The sequence below is a fragment of the Phaethon aethereus genome (genome assembly GCF_964289735.1).
Source record: "Phaethon aethereus genome assembly, chromosome: Z".
NCBI lineage: Eukaryota > Metazoa > Chordata > Aves > Phaethontiformes > Phaethontidae > Phaethon > Phaethon aethereus.
In genome coordinates, this window is record NC_138577.1 from 13,358,396 (window position 1) to 13,377,284 (window position 18,889).

Here is an 18,889-nt window from a genome sequence, read left to right on the forward strand (position 1 = left end):
TTTGGGGGGGATGCAATTTCTAGTCATAGTACTTCCAATCCTAGTATTTCTTTAGCGTAAGTGGAAGAGGTGTTATATTAAAAATGATTGTTGCTGTATATATTTAGTATTCCACCTTCACATCAGAAAATAACGGGTGTGTTTAGTTTTTTTTTTAACAAAGTGGCTATAGAGCTACTCTAGCCTAGACTTCTGGTTTTATTACACCTATCTTAAAAATGTGTTTCTGTAATAAATACTGTTAAGAGTGAAATGGAAGTTCAAAATAAGATTATTAATCATGGTAACTAGTTCTTTCCAACAAAGTTTGTTGTTGGTTTTTTTTTTTTTAAAACCCCACAAACCCATAAAACAGGCTGCAGATGCTTGAGTGAGTTCCTTATATGAGGATACAGCACAACATGTAAAACTTGGGAGCTTAGCCACATACAATTCATACTTGAGTTTATACACACTTTAGGACATATCACCACTTAGATCAACAAATTCATCATCCCTCTTGACCAAGTCATCTTCATCTTCCAAGTCTTTCCAGGTGCTGGTGGGTAAAGCTGGTTTGAAAGACTGTCTCTGAAGTAAAGCAAATGGAAACAAGGATGACAAACGGGCAGAATTTCTCTGCATTGGAACAGAATGTACACCTCCAGAAATAACTTGACTATGTTCTTCATCCATTTTTACCTGCAAGCTTTGCACTTCCTCCATCAAGTCCAAAATCTTGGCAGCTGTAGCTATTGTGCCTCCACCATGAAGCTGGGCTTCAGGTATCCATCGTAAATACCGTTGTGCCCAGACCTTGATTTCAGGACCATCGATGCAAGGTAACAGAAGACCATGATAGTCAACAGGTTTCCTACGCCAGCTATCATAAAATTCCCTGAAGCTATTAGGAGGTTCATCTGAAGAATTTATGAACTTGCCAATTCTTTTACCCAGAAGGTTTTTAATTAAATGATCCGTTTCCTCCCTGAAAAATCCTCTCTTCGTGGAAGATTTTGTTTGTGTCAATGGCAAAGAAAGTTGCCTTTGATGCTTTAAGAGGAAAGAAAAGAAAAATATACAGAGATAAATATTGATGGGACTTTAGAAAACATCTTAAGAGGAAGAAAAAAAGAACTGGTATTGAGAAAATACAAGCAAAGTCACTTAAACACAGACACTGCTTTCCTATAGTCTACGACTGTTACTCTTAAATGGCTACAACCAAATACTTCACACAGCATACTTAGTATTCCCAGATACCTTCCCTGCACTGTAACTATACCAATGAAGTAGCACTAAATACAGCATTTTCTTTTGAAAAAGGAGAATTCTTTGCATACATTCAAGTATTAGGCTTCCATGTTTAGTTTCAGCTAGCCACACAAATCAAAGTGCACTTGATTGAGAAGTTTTTATCTAGTGGTTCCGAATTGCATCCCACCACATAGGAGTTCTCTAGCTAATGCTGTGGATCATACTGACACTGTCTCACTTGAGAATGCAGATTCTACAGAACAGAATTTAACTAACAGGGATATTACAATTGAAAGAGGCTACTCCAAACAAACTTTTCTTACTGAATCTGTGCTACTTTCCAGTAATGAGGTGGTCCACCCACAATCCTCCATACCCCAGACAGTTTTTGTTGTTGGTCCCCCTCCAAGGGCACGCACATGCTCCAATTACACTCAGACAAAATTATATAGGCAATTATAAACTTGTTATGTATTTCAGTGACATACTCCATGGAACAACAAAATAAACTGACTTCAAACATGTCAGTGTAACTCAGCTGGATGTTAAGTCCCACAAGTTATCACTACACTTGCACAAAGGTATGAAGAAAAAACTTAGAAGTTCACAGCTATGCACAGGAACCATAAAACAGTGATTTATAACTGCGGTGGGTGCAAACTGTATTCTTAAGATCCAGGTGAGCCTGAGGTGTACATGTATTTTGTCAAGTAAAAAAAACTTTGCACCAATACTTCCCCTGTAAGTACATTTGAAGCATGAGTTGTGCAAGTATTTTTATAATTTAAAAAAATAGTTAAGCAACACATATCTTACTTTGAATCGTGCAGTCTTCCGTTGACTTTTTTCTGGTTTTGGCTTCTCTGCATAAAGAGGGTTGTTCAGGAAAGCCTGGGCCTTGGGGTCAAACTGCACAGACCAGTCCCACACAGTAAGAAATCTGAAAGGACCGCTTTCTGTCTTGAGGCTTTCACCACTCTGCCAAAGCAAACAGGTCACAATTAATACTGCTAGAAAGGAATTCTGACCAAGTCAAGGTGAAATGAAGAAACTGGTTTTTCATAGAAGAGGCCACAGAGTTGCAACAACACTCGTAACTTCTATGTATTTAATAGCTGAACATTATTAGATGCGAGTATAGCAACAAAAGGCTATCTATATATTATTCTCTAACTTCAGAGAGTATGTCATTTCAACAGAGCAGTTAGCACCAAGAAAGTGTCTTTTCACAGTTGAAAATAAGATTAAATGATCTGAGGGAAAAAAGTTTTTAAAATTAGGTAGGAGATAGACACTTGGAATTCTTCAAATGCAGGGGGCATGTTAGGACAGTGGAATAAACCTCTCCAACCTTCAAAAGTTAACTGCAGTTATGCAGCTCTACCAGTTTAAGTTTTATAATTAATGCATTATTTATATGCAAGACAATGATATTCACTTTTTTTAGTCTCTGTACAGCCTTGCAGAGGATACTTCCATTGCTTCCAGCTTCTTAGGCTAGAGAAAAGCACTAACCAAACATAAATTGACATTCAGGAAATACTGATTTTGGAATAGAACAGAATATACTGTACAATAGTTTTGTAGATAACTTATTCTGAAGGTAAGCAGGATATTCCTCTTAGGTTAAGAAGCTCCATTTTCATTGGAAAGCAATAAACATGAACCCATAGCCACACACTAGAAGTAATATATTCCTGAGTTACTTTCCTTTTGTCATCATGAACTCCTAAGTCTGGAACTTGACTCCTTACACCCAAAGTTGCACTCATTCACGTTTTAAGGCACCACCCTTCAAGTCAGTATGGAAAAATGTGCTGCTAGGGAACCTTTTTTTTGAGTGTTCCTCATTTGTTGGTCAAACCTTTTCTCCAAAGCATTGCATCCACAAAAAACCAAACCCTTACCATATTAGTGTCTTTTTGATGTTGTGAGTTGAAGAAGAAAGTGCTAAAAATAGGCACATAGAGGCTGTCAGACAAGACAGTTAAGTAAGTTTCTGTGAATTCAAATGCTGGAGGATACTGTTGTACCAACTGCCAAACACAATTTAACAGGAGCAGAAAAACAGGAGCCTAAGTAAAGAAAATAGTGCATCAGTTTCAGAAAAATATACGTTCCACCATGCAGCCAATTTATTTTATACTATTTAGTGTCTCCAAATACAAATCTTAAAGAAAGATTAACTACAGAATGATTGCATATAACTTTGGCTGAACTCTGAAGCATCATCTGAGCCAACTGTTGACAGAAGAGATGAACGGTTTCTAAACTGACTTTGCACATATTAACTTGCTATGAAAGTTGCTGCTATGCAGCCTGTTAAAGCTAGCAAAGCAAAACTAGTTTATAACAGTTCTTGATCAGAATGAGTTTGTTTACACTTATGACTCCCATTCTGTACAGGAATCTGATCTATTCCCAAATTATAAACAAAAATGGAGATGATGTGAGACTGCAACATTTACCAAGACAGTATAAAATTAAGCTCTAGATGTGACAAGAACATACAATTCACTTGAGTTATTTCTATGGACACTACTACCATTTATCAGAGTTTAAGAGGACATGAGATACATGTCTTTCAAAAGAATCCAAGATTGAATGGGAAATTCTGTATTTACTCCTTTTAGTTATAAAGACATTGCTGAACTCTGAACAGCAAACATAGCAACACTGTACAAAACATCAACCCATAGAACAAAATATAAAACTAAAGATCCACAGAGTAATTAGAACTTCTGGACTGACATCTAAATCCCTTATGCTGAGGAAACTTTTAAATAGCAAGTAAGGAAAGTAATAAAAAAAAAATCATACCTCCTCTTTGTCACTTTTGTGTAAGTGGTTACAACGATCCAAAAAACAATGTCCTCCAATTACCCACTCCTTCTGAATAAGGCTCTGAAACCCTGACTTTGTTCTGCTGTAAGAATCCATCATCACTTGAACCAGACTAGAGATTACACAGCACAGATCAGTAGCACTCTCTTCTACAGAAGAGAACAGAAACCACATTGTCTACTAAGCCATTCCTAAAACTCTGGGTAAGAAAGCAAAGTATGGCTAGCTTCACATAAATAACCAAAACTGTATTTCAAGATCAGAGAAGCACACAATTTCTTGCACATGTTATACCATCAGACAGAAGTTAATCCATGTTTCCAGTACTTCCCTTTGTAAAAAGGTGAGGTTTCTTTTACACTTGTACTAGGGTAATACTTTGACAATAAAACCTACACAACCCAAGCTTTTAATACTGTAACTTTGATGCCTACATCCTTCAGTCTCCCACAATGCACACACTGTCCCTCCTGTCCTATGTTACCAGGCCAGATATCTGCCCTTACCCTTCCTATAATGCATGCATCTTTTTTACAAAGTGTGAAATTGCCTCCTGCTGCAACAGGCATTCTTCACCCTTCAGGTGCCTTCTAGAAACATCTCTTCCCCATGCTAGGTTTCTCAAATGAAGTGTGTGGAAAAAAACAATTAAATTACTAATCCAAAAATAGCTTAATGGTTAACATTGAGTTTGGGTTTACATGTCACTACTTTACTCAACTTAGGAAAACAAAGTGCTCAAGGTGTGTACAACAAGCATAGTCTTTCATGTACCTTTATTAAAGAGACTCCATAGTATTCAGTGTGTATCTAGAACATAAAAACATCCTTTTCGACAGTTTTCATGCTCCACGTTCTTTGTGTAGGTGCCCCACCACCCCCATTCCCCCTTCCCCTTAAAGCAGAGCAAAAAGTCTGGGCGATCTTTAATAAAATCAGTTAGGAAACAGGAACATATAAACAAGAGGTAGCACAACTCATGCCAATTATCAGCAGCTTTCTCATTCACAACATCTTTCTCTTAGCCTGGAACTATGCTTACCATGTCTTTTTTAACTACAGGAAGCACTTCCAGGCTTGAGAGATTTAGGTTTCTGGTACTTTGAGTACTCTATGAATTTTATCTGCCTCTACAGTAATTGTAAACTTACAGCTTAAGCTACATCTAAAGAAATTAAAAAGAAATTTTAAAAAACATAAAATAATCTCATTAAATTCTTACCTATAAGGAGAACATTTGTGTGCTGTCTTTCCAGACACTCAGCAACTTCTATTGCTTTCTTCAAGACTCGCCTGTTGTGGTACAGGAAAAGATAAGTGAACATTTTCATAACATTTTTATAATTAAGTTTCTTATATTAGTTTCCCCTAAAAGGGGTTAGAATATCATACTACTGAAACTTGGCTAGTCCTTTAACACAACAAAAACCATGCTCAACTTGTGTAAAAGAAGTATTTAGCCTCAAGAGTAAGCTTTCAAGAGGCCATCTTTATTTGGCCACTGGTCATGCATTTCCAGTTATCATCTTTGTGTATCTGCAATACAATACTTTATTCTGGATCAATAGCAGCTATCACTCACACACATACTAACTAACTAAAGTATTACAATTGCTGAGAGCCAGATCTTTACCCTGGAAAGAGTCATCACCACACTTATGTTCTGATCTACTACACACTACATTTCTCCCAGAATCTGGTTGTAAGAGGCAGAGGGAAGGATCAGTAATCAGATCTTGTTAACATGCAGACAAAACTTATTCACGATTATCATTACACAAGGAAAACTGAGTGGAATTAAAAGATCACATAAAACCAGATGCAATGCTGTTGGCTTCTAGACCCAACTCTTCATAGAGTTGGTTATTTTCAGCGAAAGTTTACACACAAATTAGGATTCTTGCAACTGCTTACATCACTAATAGAAGCTGACAGTTTATTTTGTAAGTGTGGAGTTCTCAGATTCTTTGTTCTAGCATCTGGAATAGCTGAGAAGACATTCCTAACCACAAGAGCCAAGAACAGGCTGATCTAGGAAGCAACTGGATCCAAGAATGGAAATGACCAGTCTTAAAACAATGTAAGGGTAAGAGCTTGGGCTGGCACTTACTTTAAACTACTTGTAATCTTGGTTATATCAATGCATTTCTCAACATATGATCTTCACTAGATCCTCTCATTAAGCATACATTTAAATTCTGAATTAAGGAATTGATAACTATCAATATTTATTGATTGTTATTAAGACTAGAAAGAACTGAAGCTCACTGCAGAAGACTGCAGAAACACTTCATGGTAACAAGCTGATCACAGAATAAACTGGCAGACAATAGAGCTAGTACAAAATAACACTGAAAACAAAATCCCTCAGCATTGCACTGTAACAAGCCTTAAGGTAGCCAACACCATTCCAACACTTACTCACTGTGGACTGCTGAGAGAAGAAAAAAGAACTTGAGGAACAATCAGGAGAGGAAGGGGACAAAACTGAGAACAACTGTCATTTTATAAATCTTTGGTGGGCTAACATCTTGAATACTGCAGTTCATCCCGTCCTAAAGGATATTACAGAAGTAGAGAGTACAGAGAAGAACGGCAAGGCTAGTCAGAGACATGGAATAGGTTTCATGCAAGAAACAAATAGGATTCTTCAGTTTGGAAAGGAGGTGACTAAGTGAAGGAGGGAATTTACTGGATCTTTAAGTTTTAATAGGTTTGCTGGAAGAGTTGTAATTGGAATGATCTGCTGCTTCTCACATCCTTTAACGTGGGAGACTTAACACAAGCCTGCACTGTAAAAATACAGTCTCAAATTACAAAAATAAGGAGACCATAAGTCTGTCTTAATTTTCTTTCCTACTGGAGATGAAGAATGTAGTCATATCTCAAAAAAAACTAGCTAGAAAACCCACTACAAATGGACTTAACAACAGTTTGAAACCCAGAAAGTTACAGATATAGCAAACCTGATTATCTCTAGCCAGTTTGTGCTCTCCAGTAATGAAAACCATTTCACATCAGTTGCCCAGAAGTCTGTACTGTTATCTGCAAAAACAAAACAAAACAAAAAATTGTTCTGTTCACATATATGTAGAGCTAATTAACAGCCATCCTTTGTATTACTCTTCAGTTATGAACTGTTATAAAAGAACTGATACTAAGGAGTCAGTAAATTCTAATCACTGTCAAAGTCAACACCCTATACTAAATGAGGAAATAAAGTAATCCTACAATCACCGGTGAAGTTTTACAGCACCATAGGCTTTTAGAAAAAAACGCTGTAGGTTCATAGTAACCAAACCAAGTAAATAAACCTGTTGACAAAATGGGAAAAGAAAAGAAAAGAAGTTTAATTCAGAGATGGTTCTTCCAACTTCCAGTTGCCTTGACTTTAAAGCATGATCTACATAAAACTTAACATAAGGAGGCTGGGTTTTGAAAGTCATTACCATTAGAGCCAGAAACACAAATGGGTTTTAGAAGGGGATTACACAAATTTATGGGATGTAAGACTACCTGAAAAAGGTTGTAAACAGTTTTCACTGTTTAGGCATTAAAATACATGAAAAAGGGAATAGCTAAGATAATTCAGGAGGCCAAGCGCAATACCACAAATTCTTTAAACTCGATGAATTTCATTAGGATTTCTGTAGCTGGTTAAATACAACCTAAACCTCTATTGCTTTTATTTCTACCAAAGCCAACATTCAGAAACTGGAAAGCTCTCAAGGTGAGAGCATTCAATTCAATTAAAACCAGAAGAGATTACCTTTCCTGCATAAGACACAAACCTTGAGGCCCAAGGTCTATGACAGTTCTACTACTGAGAAACAACTGAGATACATCACACTTCCTCCCTTCCTTACTCTCCCCCCAAAAGCTTCAGTTTTGCATGTTTCTGTATAACTGCTTTTCACCTCCCAAAGTCTCTCCAATATGCTTCCCATGTTTACTTCCAATTCATACTCACTTCTGTCTTGTTTCCTGCAGCTTGCATCTATGATCCTCAAGTACACAGGCATTTATCTACTTTGTTCCTGTAGCTGTTATGCCTCCATGCCTGCTTGTGCCTCTCATTCTGTTCATTACACATTAAAAACAATTTTAAAATCTTTCTTTCCCTAATGCATTTCACCCTAGCCATAGAAACTAGTTCGCCACAAAATAAGCATTAGCATGCATCCTCAAAGCTCCCTAGTCAGTTCTGTTCACATTAGATGTAGGTTTCTCCAGTCTTTTCTGATTAACATCTTCAAATTCAATTCCAAACTTTAAGTATGATGCCCTTTTAAGTATGTCATTACAGTACTTCAAGTAAGGTACCTTTTACTCCTCAGTTCACCCTCTTTCCATCTGAGTTTTAGAATATTCCCTTGCACTCAAATCTCATGTTTCATTTAGCCTGACATTGCTATTTGAAAAACCTGCCCATTCTGAATCAAGGCAAAATTATAGTACCAATTTCTAGTCCTTCAAAACCACAAAAAAGATGATGCCAAGAAAAAGGGACTTCTGTCTTTTTCCTGTACAGTAATGGGCTTTCATCAATAGCGATAACATTTATATTCCATACTGAAGTCTTCTTTAGTTCTTTTACATTATGGATAGTGTAGAAGACTTTCTCCAAAAACCTGAGTAGCCATATTAAGTGTGGCTGTTTGTTTTGTTCAGTCACACTCAACCACAGTTAGACTTGACCACCTGTATGCAGGCCTCTGCAAACAATTGCTTGGTCTGGCAGTTCTCCCCCAAAGTCATCTCCAAGTCAAAACAGGAACTTCTTTTTAAAGGCACAAGAAAACATTTGCAGCTTGTTTCTCCCCTTAATCAAGGTATTTTGCTTAGTAACATCACAATAGTGAGCAAGCTTTCTCTTCCTCCCTATATTCTAGGACAATGAGAAATACTCCTCTGGGACTTGAGAACTGAAGTGTTCAAAGTCTCATTTATGGTACATGGGGAAGTGCCATAAAACAAGATTTGTGAGCAGTCTAGTAAAGCCAGCATCTACCTTTGCAACATTTCCAATAAGACAACCAGTTTAAGAGGATCCAAGCTTTCCCCGTCAAAATCTTCTTTCAAGCAGCTACCTACTACTGTGGTTTCTGCTTTGCTTAATTAGGATTTTTATAACTGAAACTTTAGTTTTAGCATGTGTTCAGGAAATTTACCCAAATTTCAGGAATTTACCCCAATCAATTTAACTAGGCACATACGAACAAAAATAATGGTTAATGTGTTAAGACTTTGAAAAACAGTACTAAGATAGTAAATTCCTGTAAGATGAAGAAAGGCTGAGAGAGTTGGGGTTGTTCAGCCTGGAGAAGAGAAGGCTCTGGGGAGACCTTATTGCAGCCTGCCAGTACTGAAAGGGAGCTTAGAAGAAAGATGGGGACAGACTTTTTAGCAGGGCCTGTAGCGACAGGACAAGGGGTAATGGTTTTAAACTAAAAGAGGGTAGATTTAGACTGGATATAAGGAAGCAATTTTTGACAATGAGGCTGGTGAAACACCGGCCCAGGTTGCCCAGAGAGGTGGTAGATGCCCCATCCCTGGAAATATTCAGGTCATGGATAGGGCTCTGAGCAACCTGACCTAGGTGAAGCTGTTCCTGCTCATTGCAGGGGGGTTGGACTAGATGACCTTTAATGTTCCCTTCCAACCCAAACTCTTCTATGATTTTAAAGAAATGTAAGACAATGCTACAATGACACTACTGAAATATGCAATATTTCCTGAGGGATGTTGTATGACTTAAATTCAAGCTTTGGCCTTTTTCCTATAGGAGGGTAAATTACCAGAAACTACCTGAAAATATAGGTAATTATTTTTAGCTCCTAAGTAGTATGAAAGATCCACTGTGGATTTGACAGTGTATTCTAAACAAAATCTTCAACGTGAAACTCTGCCAAATACCTCACACCTTAAGCTTTTCTTCAGAATATCACTGAAATCTTTACTACATATTTATCAGAAACCATTCATACTAATTTGTAATCAATAACAATTTACCAGCTAAATTCCATGTATAAAACCAAGAGGACTTGGATACTGTCTGTAGGCTACACTGCAAATACACAGCTCCTCAGTGGTTATCAGATCCATCATGTCCAACATCAATAGCCATATGTGAATGGCCCCAGTGTTCAGCAAGTCACCAGACAGAGGTTATTGCAACATTTACCCTCCTTATCTTGTAGAAGACCCACTGTCCAAAATGGTCCAATGGCACACTGAACAGTTTTTCATGCCAAGAGGTGAGGTCGAAGTACTGTTTCATGACAGCAAAATAGTTAAGGAGCCCCAGTAAAGAGTCTGAAAGCCTAGATTATACTTTCACATGGCTCCCATTTTTACTCCTTTCAAGTGGACTTACTATCTACAGTAATCACATATAGACCTACAGCCAGAGTGGCAGAATTTTAAGCAAGCTCACACTTAATGTTCTGAGGTGTGACTAGTTTGTAACAAAAGCTAAGGCAAAAATTAATTAGCATTTCGTTTCAACTCTTGACATAGCACAAAGGCTTAAAAGGTTAGCATTTAACGTTCAATTTCAATGGACCACAGAAGATTCTAAAATCTCTCCCACAACTTTGAATCCAACTAACATTTAAACTCTACAGTCACTCTTTAAAAGTAATTTTCAGATAATGAGACTGCTTAACAAGAGGTAGCAAGTCTAAGAACTACAAATATCCATTAACACAGTCATAAGCACAGTCTTCAGTTACATGTTTAAAAGTCTGCTTCTAACCACTGTCAAAAGCAAGACACCAATCAAGAAAAGGACTGTATTGATGAGATGTAAAACAGCACTGTCATGCTTTGCAGCTCAGTCACTTCAGAGAAAAAAGACTAAAATTCGACTTACCTATCAAAAACAGCTGTTTAAATCTTGTGTATGCAGTCTGGATATCTTGCAGAGATGGAAGGCTGCTTGACAAGTCGTCCGTCTTCAGGAGTTCATACGGAGGTTTGCTAATTGTCTTATAGATTCTAAATCAAATCATCAAGAGATTAAAGCCTTCTGCTTCACAAGTCAAATAATGCACCAGCTTTTATCACTGAAGACAAAGTTAATAGGCATGGTTTGGGAAACAGCTGTAAGATGAAAAGATACACGCCCTGGAAAGCTAATGGCCTCCATGCATTTTTAAATACTGGCTGGAAGCTGGCTTACAAGCTTATGACTAGTTTTGCTTCTCTCAACTGTTACACTCATAAATTGGTATTTGTGCAGTTATGAAAATTACAAGCATTGCTTGATTTCTCCTACTGCTTCTGTAGTATTGTCTTCACTAGACACACCAAAATTACTCTACTAGCAGGCTATTTAGAGGTGAATCCAGAAAGAGGAGATGCATAGAAATACCCAAACCTTCCAGACACCATTCTTCCTGACTTTTACCAACCAAATTACATTCTGATACTTAGCTGCCATGTCTGCTCATGAAACACATAAGTAAAAGATGAAACAGTTTGGACTCAAACCAGATAGTATACCTGCCTTGTACTTTTCTACGTATCTGCCAATTTTTTCTCTAGGAGGAGACAAAAAAATACCAGGCCAGATGAAGCTTTGGTTTTGTCCTGGTTTCAGCCAGGGTAGAGTTAAGTTGGGACGAAGAAGGAAGGTGTGGAGAGACATTCGGAGTTATGGCATCTGTCTTCCCAAGAAACCATTACACGTGATGGAGCCTTGCTTCCCTGGGGACGGCTGAACACCTGCCTGCCCATGGGGAGTGGTGAATGGAGTCCTTGTTTTGCTCTGCTTGCGTGCGCGGCTTTTGCTTTACTTATTAAACTGTCTTTATCTCAAACCATGAATTTCCTCACTTTTACTTTTCTGATTCTCTCCCCCATCCCACCGTGGGAGATTGAGCGAGCGGCTGCGTGGGGCTTAGTTGCTGGCTGGGGCTAAACCATGACAGGTTTGGACCCAAAGTATCACCTCTCATTCAGGCTCCAGAGCCCACATGAATATCAGCTTAGTAAATACCTCTGTGGTCAAGATTGGGGAAAGCTGCTCTAGCTTATACTTCAGAAGTGAAGCCTTGCAGGCATTTGCCCAGAGAGGACAAGATTACTTTGCTTCCTTTATGTTGTAGCACAGAAGCCTGCTTTAAGTGACAACTACAGGAGTCCACATCAGAAATGCCAGTTACTAGACCTACTGAAAGATGCATCAGCTGAACGATTTGAGGTAAAGCAATCATTGGTCAATTACAATACTTCTTCCAAATTGAAGTAAACAATTTGCGCTAGAAGATTTGGCTGTAAACAACTTTGAGTAAAAGAAGCTGTGAATTGTAAATATCTGCTGTGTGCTTGAGTTCAGACAACTATTACAATGGCATGTTAACACACCCTTATGAACAATTTGTAGGTATTTTTAAGTATTAGTGTTTAACCACCAGTACTTCATAGCAAAGAAAACCACCAATGCTGCCCCAAGTTCAGATGGCCACAGAGAAGAGGTGAGACAATATCAGTTGATGCATTATTACAGCTTACTGCTAGTTCTACTTACTGTCACACTATGAAACAGCATTACAAAGAGCTGTAAGTCATGTAAACTTCCCCATTTCAGGGGAAAAACACTAGAGGATCTGCAGGAAGGGTCAAAAGCCTTTCCCATGCAAGTATAATTAATTTTAAAAACAAAAGAGGTTTTAAGAGCCTTATCAAGCTATTTTCTGTTAGTTCTGTGTGATTAACAGGTTCTCCATCTATGACGAGAAAGGAGCTAGTGGTGAAGCTACGAATGGTATATATTAGCCTGATCTAACAGCTGGCCACTAAGAGAGAAGTTCTCTCCAGGACACCCAGCAGGTTAAAAAAAGCCAGAAAAAAACAAAAGAGCAACAAGCCATTGCCATAACTCTCAGCCAGGCAGCTGTGATCTTCCCCTTATGTTAACTTTGCCATTTTTCAGACTCTGAGCTAATTCAGTTCCCTAACTCTGCTGATGCAAAGCGCTGCCTGCCATCACATCTGAAAGGAGCAGTAGTGAACTGCTAGATTGTCTCAGGCATTTTCGATCACTTTAGATAGTCATTTAAGAACACAAATCTTGTTCTGAGAAGACAACAATAAACTTCAGAGGTTTAAAACTCAGCTTGCAAATTCACATTTAGAGATGGAGTCTAGACTTCACTTACTTCCAAACACAATTGAGCCCATCAACTAACGAATCTTTAACTGTACTTAAGACCTACAGGCTTTGGTGCTGCTATACCTAATAACAAGCCACACTGTACAGAGATTTATCTGATCTATATATGTATTTCCACAAATAAGCCTTCAGTGATATTACAGTCCCACACAACTGACCGATGCTGTTAGGCCAAGGGCTTAAACCCATTCCACTACAGAAAACTACTTTTAGATCTAGAACTTGTTTCCTGATGTGTGCAAGCCTAAAGATATAGCATATATGGAAAAAAGAGAAGCAAGGTCCATACCAAGCAAAGTGTTGTGGACAGAATAGCTATTACTGACCCATCCAAGAAGGCTTTTTGCGTTTGTGAAGTGCTGTCATCCTGTTCTTTGGGAAATGCAGACATTTTGAGAAGAGCAGCACCATTATGGCAAGACCAACACCAAATCTGCAGAAAGACATTTACCAGGTGATAAAATTGGTAAACTGTCCGATACAACGTATTTGCTTAAGTGACTGAGTGATTACCAGAAATTTCTCCATGCTGTGCTTTATTGAATTTTTGGTGTATTCAGCAAACCCATCAGTAAAAGCAAACTTCTACAATCTCACCAAAACTACATGCCTCAAGACACTGTTATCACTTGCAAGTTTTAAGTTAAGCTTCATACAGGCACAGGGAAATATAAAATGTCAGATTACATAACAACATTACTTTCTCAACAGTGGTCACAGGTGAAAAAAATTGATCAAAATGTCTATGGCCAAATTATGTTGGAAGATATGCCACAGCAAGATGGCTCTTGTAAGTAACTTTTATATGTTAACCATCAGTTTCTCCATACAGATAATAGCAGTGTTTTTCTTGTAATTCAACCTTGAGATAACTCACAATAGATAGTCATGCCTCTCCATGTGAGCTACACATAAAGAGTCATCTAGGCATATGAAATAAGATATTAAACAAGAACTCCACAACTAAATCAGATCACATAGTTACAAGTATTCCTTATATCAAGTCAGTCCTCAAAGCTTCTTACTTCCCTTTACACATAATTTATTGACTCACACTTACTGCTTGAACCTCTCAAGTTGATCTTTAAACTCACTCTGAAACTGGGAGTCAGAATCATTTTCATCAGGAATATTACTCAAGTCAAATCAGGAAATTAAGAGTTCTGCTACCAATTTACAGTAGCCAAGAGGTGCACCTCAGAAGGATGCAGAAACCTCACGATCATGAAGATTGCCATCTCAAACTGATTTAATGTGGTCAAGTTGTTTTGACAGTAGCTCTCCAAAAAGGATTTGGAAATAATTGGAAGAGTTCTACAAGGCCTCTGTACAATGCAAGATGCAATTAAAAAATAATTTATGTTTCTGTGTAACAGCCACTGTAATTTGTCTGGTTGACAATCTGAGAAAAAGAGAACCAAATTATTTTGATCTTCACTACCTGAAAGGACAAACTGGGCAGGACAGTACAGCACTGTCTCCTCCATGGACTAAATCTCAGAGCATGAAGTGAATATGGTTTTTCTTGGCAAACTTGATGGATATGCAGCAGCTAAGGCAAGACCTCGTAAGTGAGGTTACTTTGCGCCTTGTTTCTATCTACGCTGTCTTACTGGTTCTTGAACTCTGGTATGAGGTAGGAAGCCAAACCCAGCTTGCTACAGGGCACAAAACAGTATCTTTAACTTCGTTTTCTGCTGAGACTGGTAGGACTAGTTTTTCAGCTAGGCTGCTTGGATTTGAAAAAATGCTGCATCATCATGGGCATACTACTCACCAGTAGTCAAGCTAGGCAACTGAAGGTATTCAACTGTATCTGCACATTCATGGTCTTCACTTCAATATCCAAATAGCATTTCAAACCCTATATCCTGCCCCAGCTAGATGCCAGTCAGTACTCAATCTAATGAAAAACAGGCTGGTGTATAGACAGACTAGTAGTATATGAAGACTACAGGACATTAGACATCTGATATAAGTAAATGAGGGCTGTGAACCCCCATTTTGCTTCACACTGTTTAAGGGGAATGCTGAACACTTTGAGCACCTCTCCTTCCAGCATCTATTTCTCTTCCTATTGATGACTAGGTGTGTGAGCTGTTAAAAACAAGTTCTAAAAATATGCAGTAACATCTGAAATGCTTGTTGAAATTATGTCTTTTCCATAAGATTTCTTACCCTCAGCCATATAAATATACTCACAGGAATGCCTCTGCCTTCATATTTCAAGATACTCTCTTCAGAAACGCATATGGGAACAACAAAATACAAAGGCAGCCTAGGATAACAAAAAAGAGTTTCTTGCACTTAAACTGAACAAAGAACAATCTCCAATCTCCTTTTGATGATGGTTTGTGTTCTAGCCCACATGCTAATTTTATATTCACTCTTACACTTACAATAATCCTTCCTAATAGATAATTATATTGTCCTCAACACCCTCCCTCTATTTTTGGCTGGATAAGGTATTTTCCTCCAATCCTGAGGTGTTCATTATTTTACTGCAACATTACCCTACCTTTCCAAGGCTGCAGTTAAATACTGCATTTAATTGCAACATAAGACTGATTGTTAAGACTGCCTTGGTTCTCTCACTCTTTGTTGTTTCAAAAGATACTCTTGTACTATTAGATAACTAGTCCTGTTTCCATGCTTTATAATCTGTTTGCATCACAATTCAAGGATATCATTTAATACAGCATGAATTTCCAGTATCGGCCAACATTATTTACATTTAAGGCCCACAGAAGCAACAAATAACTAACCTGAGCTTGGGTCTCTCAAGACAGCTCTAGAATAAATAGTTAAGACTTCTTTGAAAATTGGTGTTTGTTTCCAAGGCCTGTAAAACCTTTCAGGATTTGACTATTAAACAACAGTAGTACACAAAGCTTTGTACACAACCTAAGGGGTTCACCGATAGATACTACTTAGCTAAACGGGTAGAAGCGTACATCTCTAACCTTCCGCTAAAGGCAATGCAACTTACCTTCCATCACCACATTTTGCAGATACACTTTAAACCAGTTACTCTTCAGCCACCCAGTCCTCTCCAACCAAAACAGAGAATCTCAAGTGCGTGTAACTTGAAATTTTAACAGAGTAAAGGTACATGACTGAAAAAATGTCTCCCTAACCAGTAAGTATGACAAAAGCGTAGGTACCAGAACTACATATTTTCTATTCCATTTTAAGGTGGTATTCTCCGCACCTACAGCTACTCAGAGCTTGACTGAGCAAGGTCCTGAGTAGCCTGTCCTAATGTTGATGATAACCCTGCTTGAGCAGGGGTTGTGTAAGATGACCTCCTGAGGTCCTGAGTCAAAGTATCCCATAAATCAAAGTGGAAACCAGATCCTAAAAAAATCCTAAACAACTGTGTAGAGCTCACAAACAAAGGTCACACTAATTTTTGAAGATCTTAATGAGGTGTATACCCAAACTTCATTATTAACCAGGGCAAGCTTACTTTTCAGAGACTCTGTAGCCTTCATTGATAGTCACTGCTTTGTATTTCACATTCCCTTTGGTCCGCTCCAACTCACCACGCCAGTCCTCAAGAGTATCAAACATCATAGTTTGCTTTCTTCCATCTGTCAGACATCAATAATGTTAACTTTACAGATCATCAGGAATGCTAACATGAAAGCATTCCTAAATGAAGTAGTTAGTTTTCACTAAGGTAAGCATGCAAAACCTCTTGTGTACAGAAAGTCTTGAGTCAAAGATAAAATGCCTTTGTACAACACACTGCATCTGCCTGATCTTTAACAAATCATCTGTCAAATATTGCTTTAACTAAGAACTTCAGGAATAGTTTGTTACAGAAACTGATCAGTTCTTATGGAATTTCCATACCGTTGAGGCTATCCTCACATCCAGCCTAAAACCCAGGATGCTGTGCAGCAAATATCATTGTATACTAGTGCAACTGACTGGCACCTAGTAATACAGACTTAAATGTAGAATTAACAATCATACCAAAAGCCTTTCTGCAATTCGGATATTGTATTTCTTTTAAAGTTCATTCTTTCATCATGGATAGGAGTTTTGCACTGAATGGAGCATTTCAGGCACTTGATGAGAGCAGAAGATTTATTACACCAATTCAGTCTCAATCATTTCAACTAAGAATGTTTCCTGTATTTCTATTTAACCACCTCAGCAACAGTTACAACAGCAGGTTGACTTAGCCTCAGATCCTGTATAATAACTATATGATTTATGGACTAAAGCCAATTGTTTTAGACACTTGTCATAATTAAGTATCCTGCAACAATCAGCTAACACTGAGACACCAAACAGAGCTCCACAGAAGAGACAATGGCAAGATGAAACTCTTGACTGTAAGAGGATAAGGTAGATGAAATATTTACAGCTGGAAAAAGAACATTATTTATGAGCTCTAAGGGAGAAGTTAAGATTTTAAGAGTATAAGACCATATGAGGCATAAAACCCTATTTCTAAAGTCTACCCAGTTTATACTGTAACAACTTCATAAAGAATTAGACCTAGGCATTTATTATTGCATATAGTTATTAAAATATGAAAGAATTCTGGCACAGTACTTCCAAGTTGCTATAAAGACTAGGCTTCTCCCACATTTGCTCAGTCTCTACCTGGAAAAGCTCACAATCTTTCTGATGTTTGCAGTTCAAATTAAACACCAGTTACAGATGAAGCCTGCAGAAACTACCTGAGCCAGCAATGTGCCCTTGCGGCAAAGGTGGACAACGTGTTCTTGTGATGCATTAGGAAAACTATTGCCTACAGGTTGAATGAGGTGATCGTTATTCTCAGCTCAGCACTGCTGAGGCCATGCCTGCAGTTGTGTCCACTGCTGGGCTCCCCAGTACCAGACAGTCACAGGCCCCTGCTGGACCAAGTCCAGTGAACACCCATTAAGAACATTAAAGGTCTTTAAGCACCTGGTATGAGGAGAGACTGAGAGCTGGGATCATTTCAGTCTGGAGAAAGAAGATTGACCTAGACTCAGAGGTATCCAGTGACATGACAAAAGGCAATGCGCAGAAGCTGAACTACAGCAAATCCCTTTTAAACATAATAAACTCTTTCACTATGGGGACGGTCCAATAATAAAACAGGCTATCCAGAAAGGCTGTGGAGTCTCAATCCTTGAGATATTAAAAACCAAACTGGACATGACCCTGGTAAGCCTTCTGTAGTTAACCCTACTCTAAACATGGGGAGATGGACAAGAACACCACTAAATGATCTCCAGAAGCTTCTAACCTCAATGATACTTAATTCCATGACATATTTTGGTAAGTGTCCGATTAATACATTGGACACATCAAAACTTTTCTCTGTGAAAGGAATGGGTGTTCCTGGTGCATTAAGAATCAGCTTCACAATTCAAAACAGCGCTATTACTTCAGTTGAAGTCTGAACTATTGAATGCTAGAAAGTGCACTATTCAACTTATGTTGAATTTCACAGCTTACTGTATTAGTCAGCCAAGTTTGATCAAGTGGGAAGATTATGTAGCAAGTTAGCTACAAGAGGAAGTCAGATGTCCACTGGAATCTTGCTATGCAAACCTATGCTTTTTTCACAGTTGCCTGGAAGAAGCAGACTGCTTGCAAATAAGAGGAAAAAGGGAAACACTT

At 38.2% G+C, this 18,889-nt stretch overlaps 1 protein-coding gene across 1 annotated transcript in view; it reads right to left on the bottom strand.

Annotated features, from left to right (window-relative positions):
* The window catches only part of MTMR12 (myotubularin related protein 12), a gene marked incomplete at its 5' end in the record, with an annotated part of 33,664 nt that continues 14,775 nt past the window's right edge, over positions 1-18,889 (bottom strand). Inside the window, 10 exons of the mRNA XM_082013779.1 lie at positions 1-1,032; positions 2,053-2,214; positions 3,144-3,311; positions 4,057-4,229; positions 5,303-5,373; positions 7,047-7,125; positions 10,955-11,079; positions 13,585-13,691; positions 15,461-15,536; positions 16,728-16,851. Coding sequence (XP_081869905.1) covers positions 457-1,032; positions 2,053-2,214; positions 3,144-3,311; positions 4,057-4,229; positions 5,303-5,373; positions 7,047-7,125; positions 10,955-11,079; positions 13,585-13,691; positions 15,461-15,536; positions 16,728-16,851 — 1,661 coding nt within the window. The 3' untranslated portion in view covers positions 1-456. The remainder of the gene's footprint in view (positions 1,033-2,052; positions 2,215-3,143; positions 3,312-4,056; positions 4,230-5,302; positions 5,374-7,046; positions 7,126-10,954; positions 11,080-13,584; positions 13,692-15,460; positions 15,537-16,727; positions 16,852-18,889) is intronic.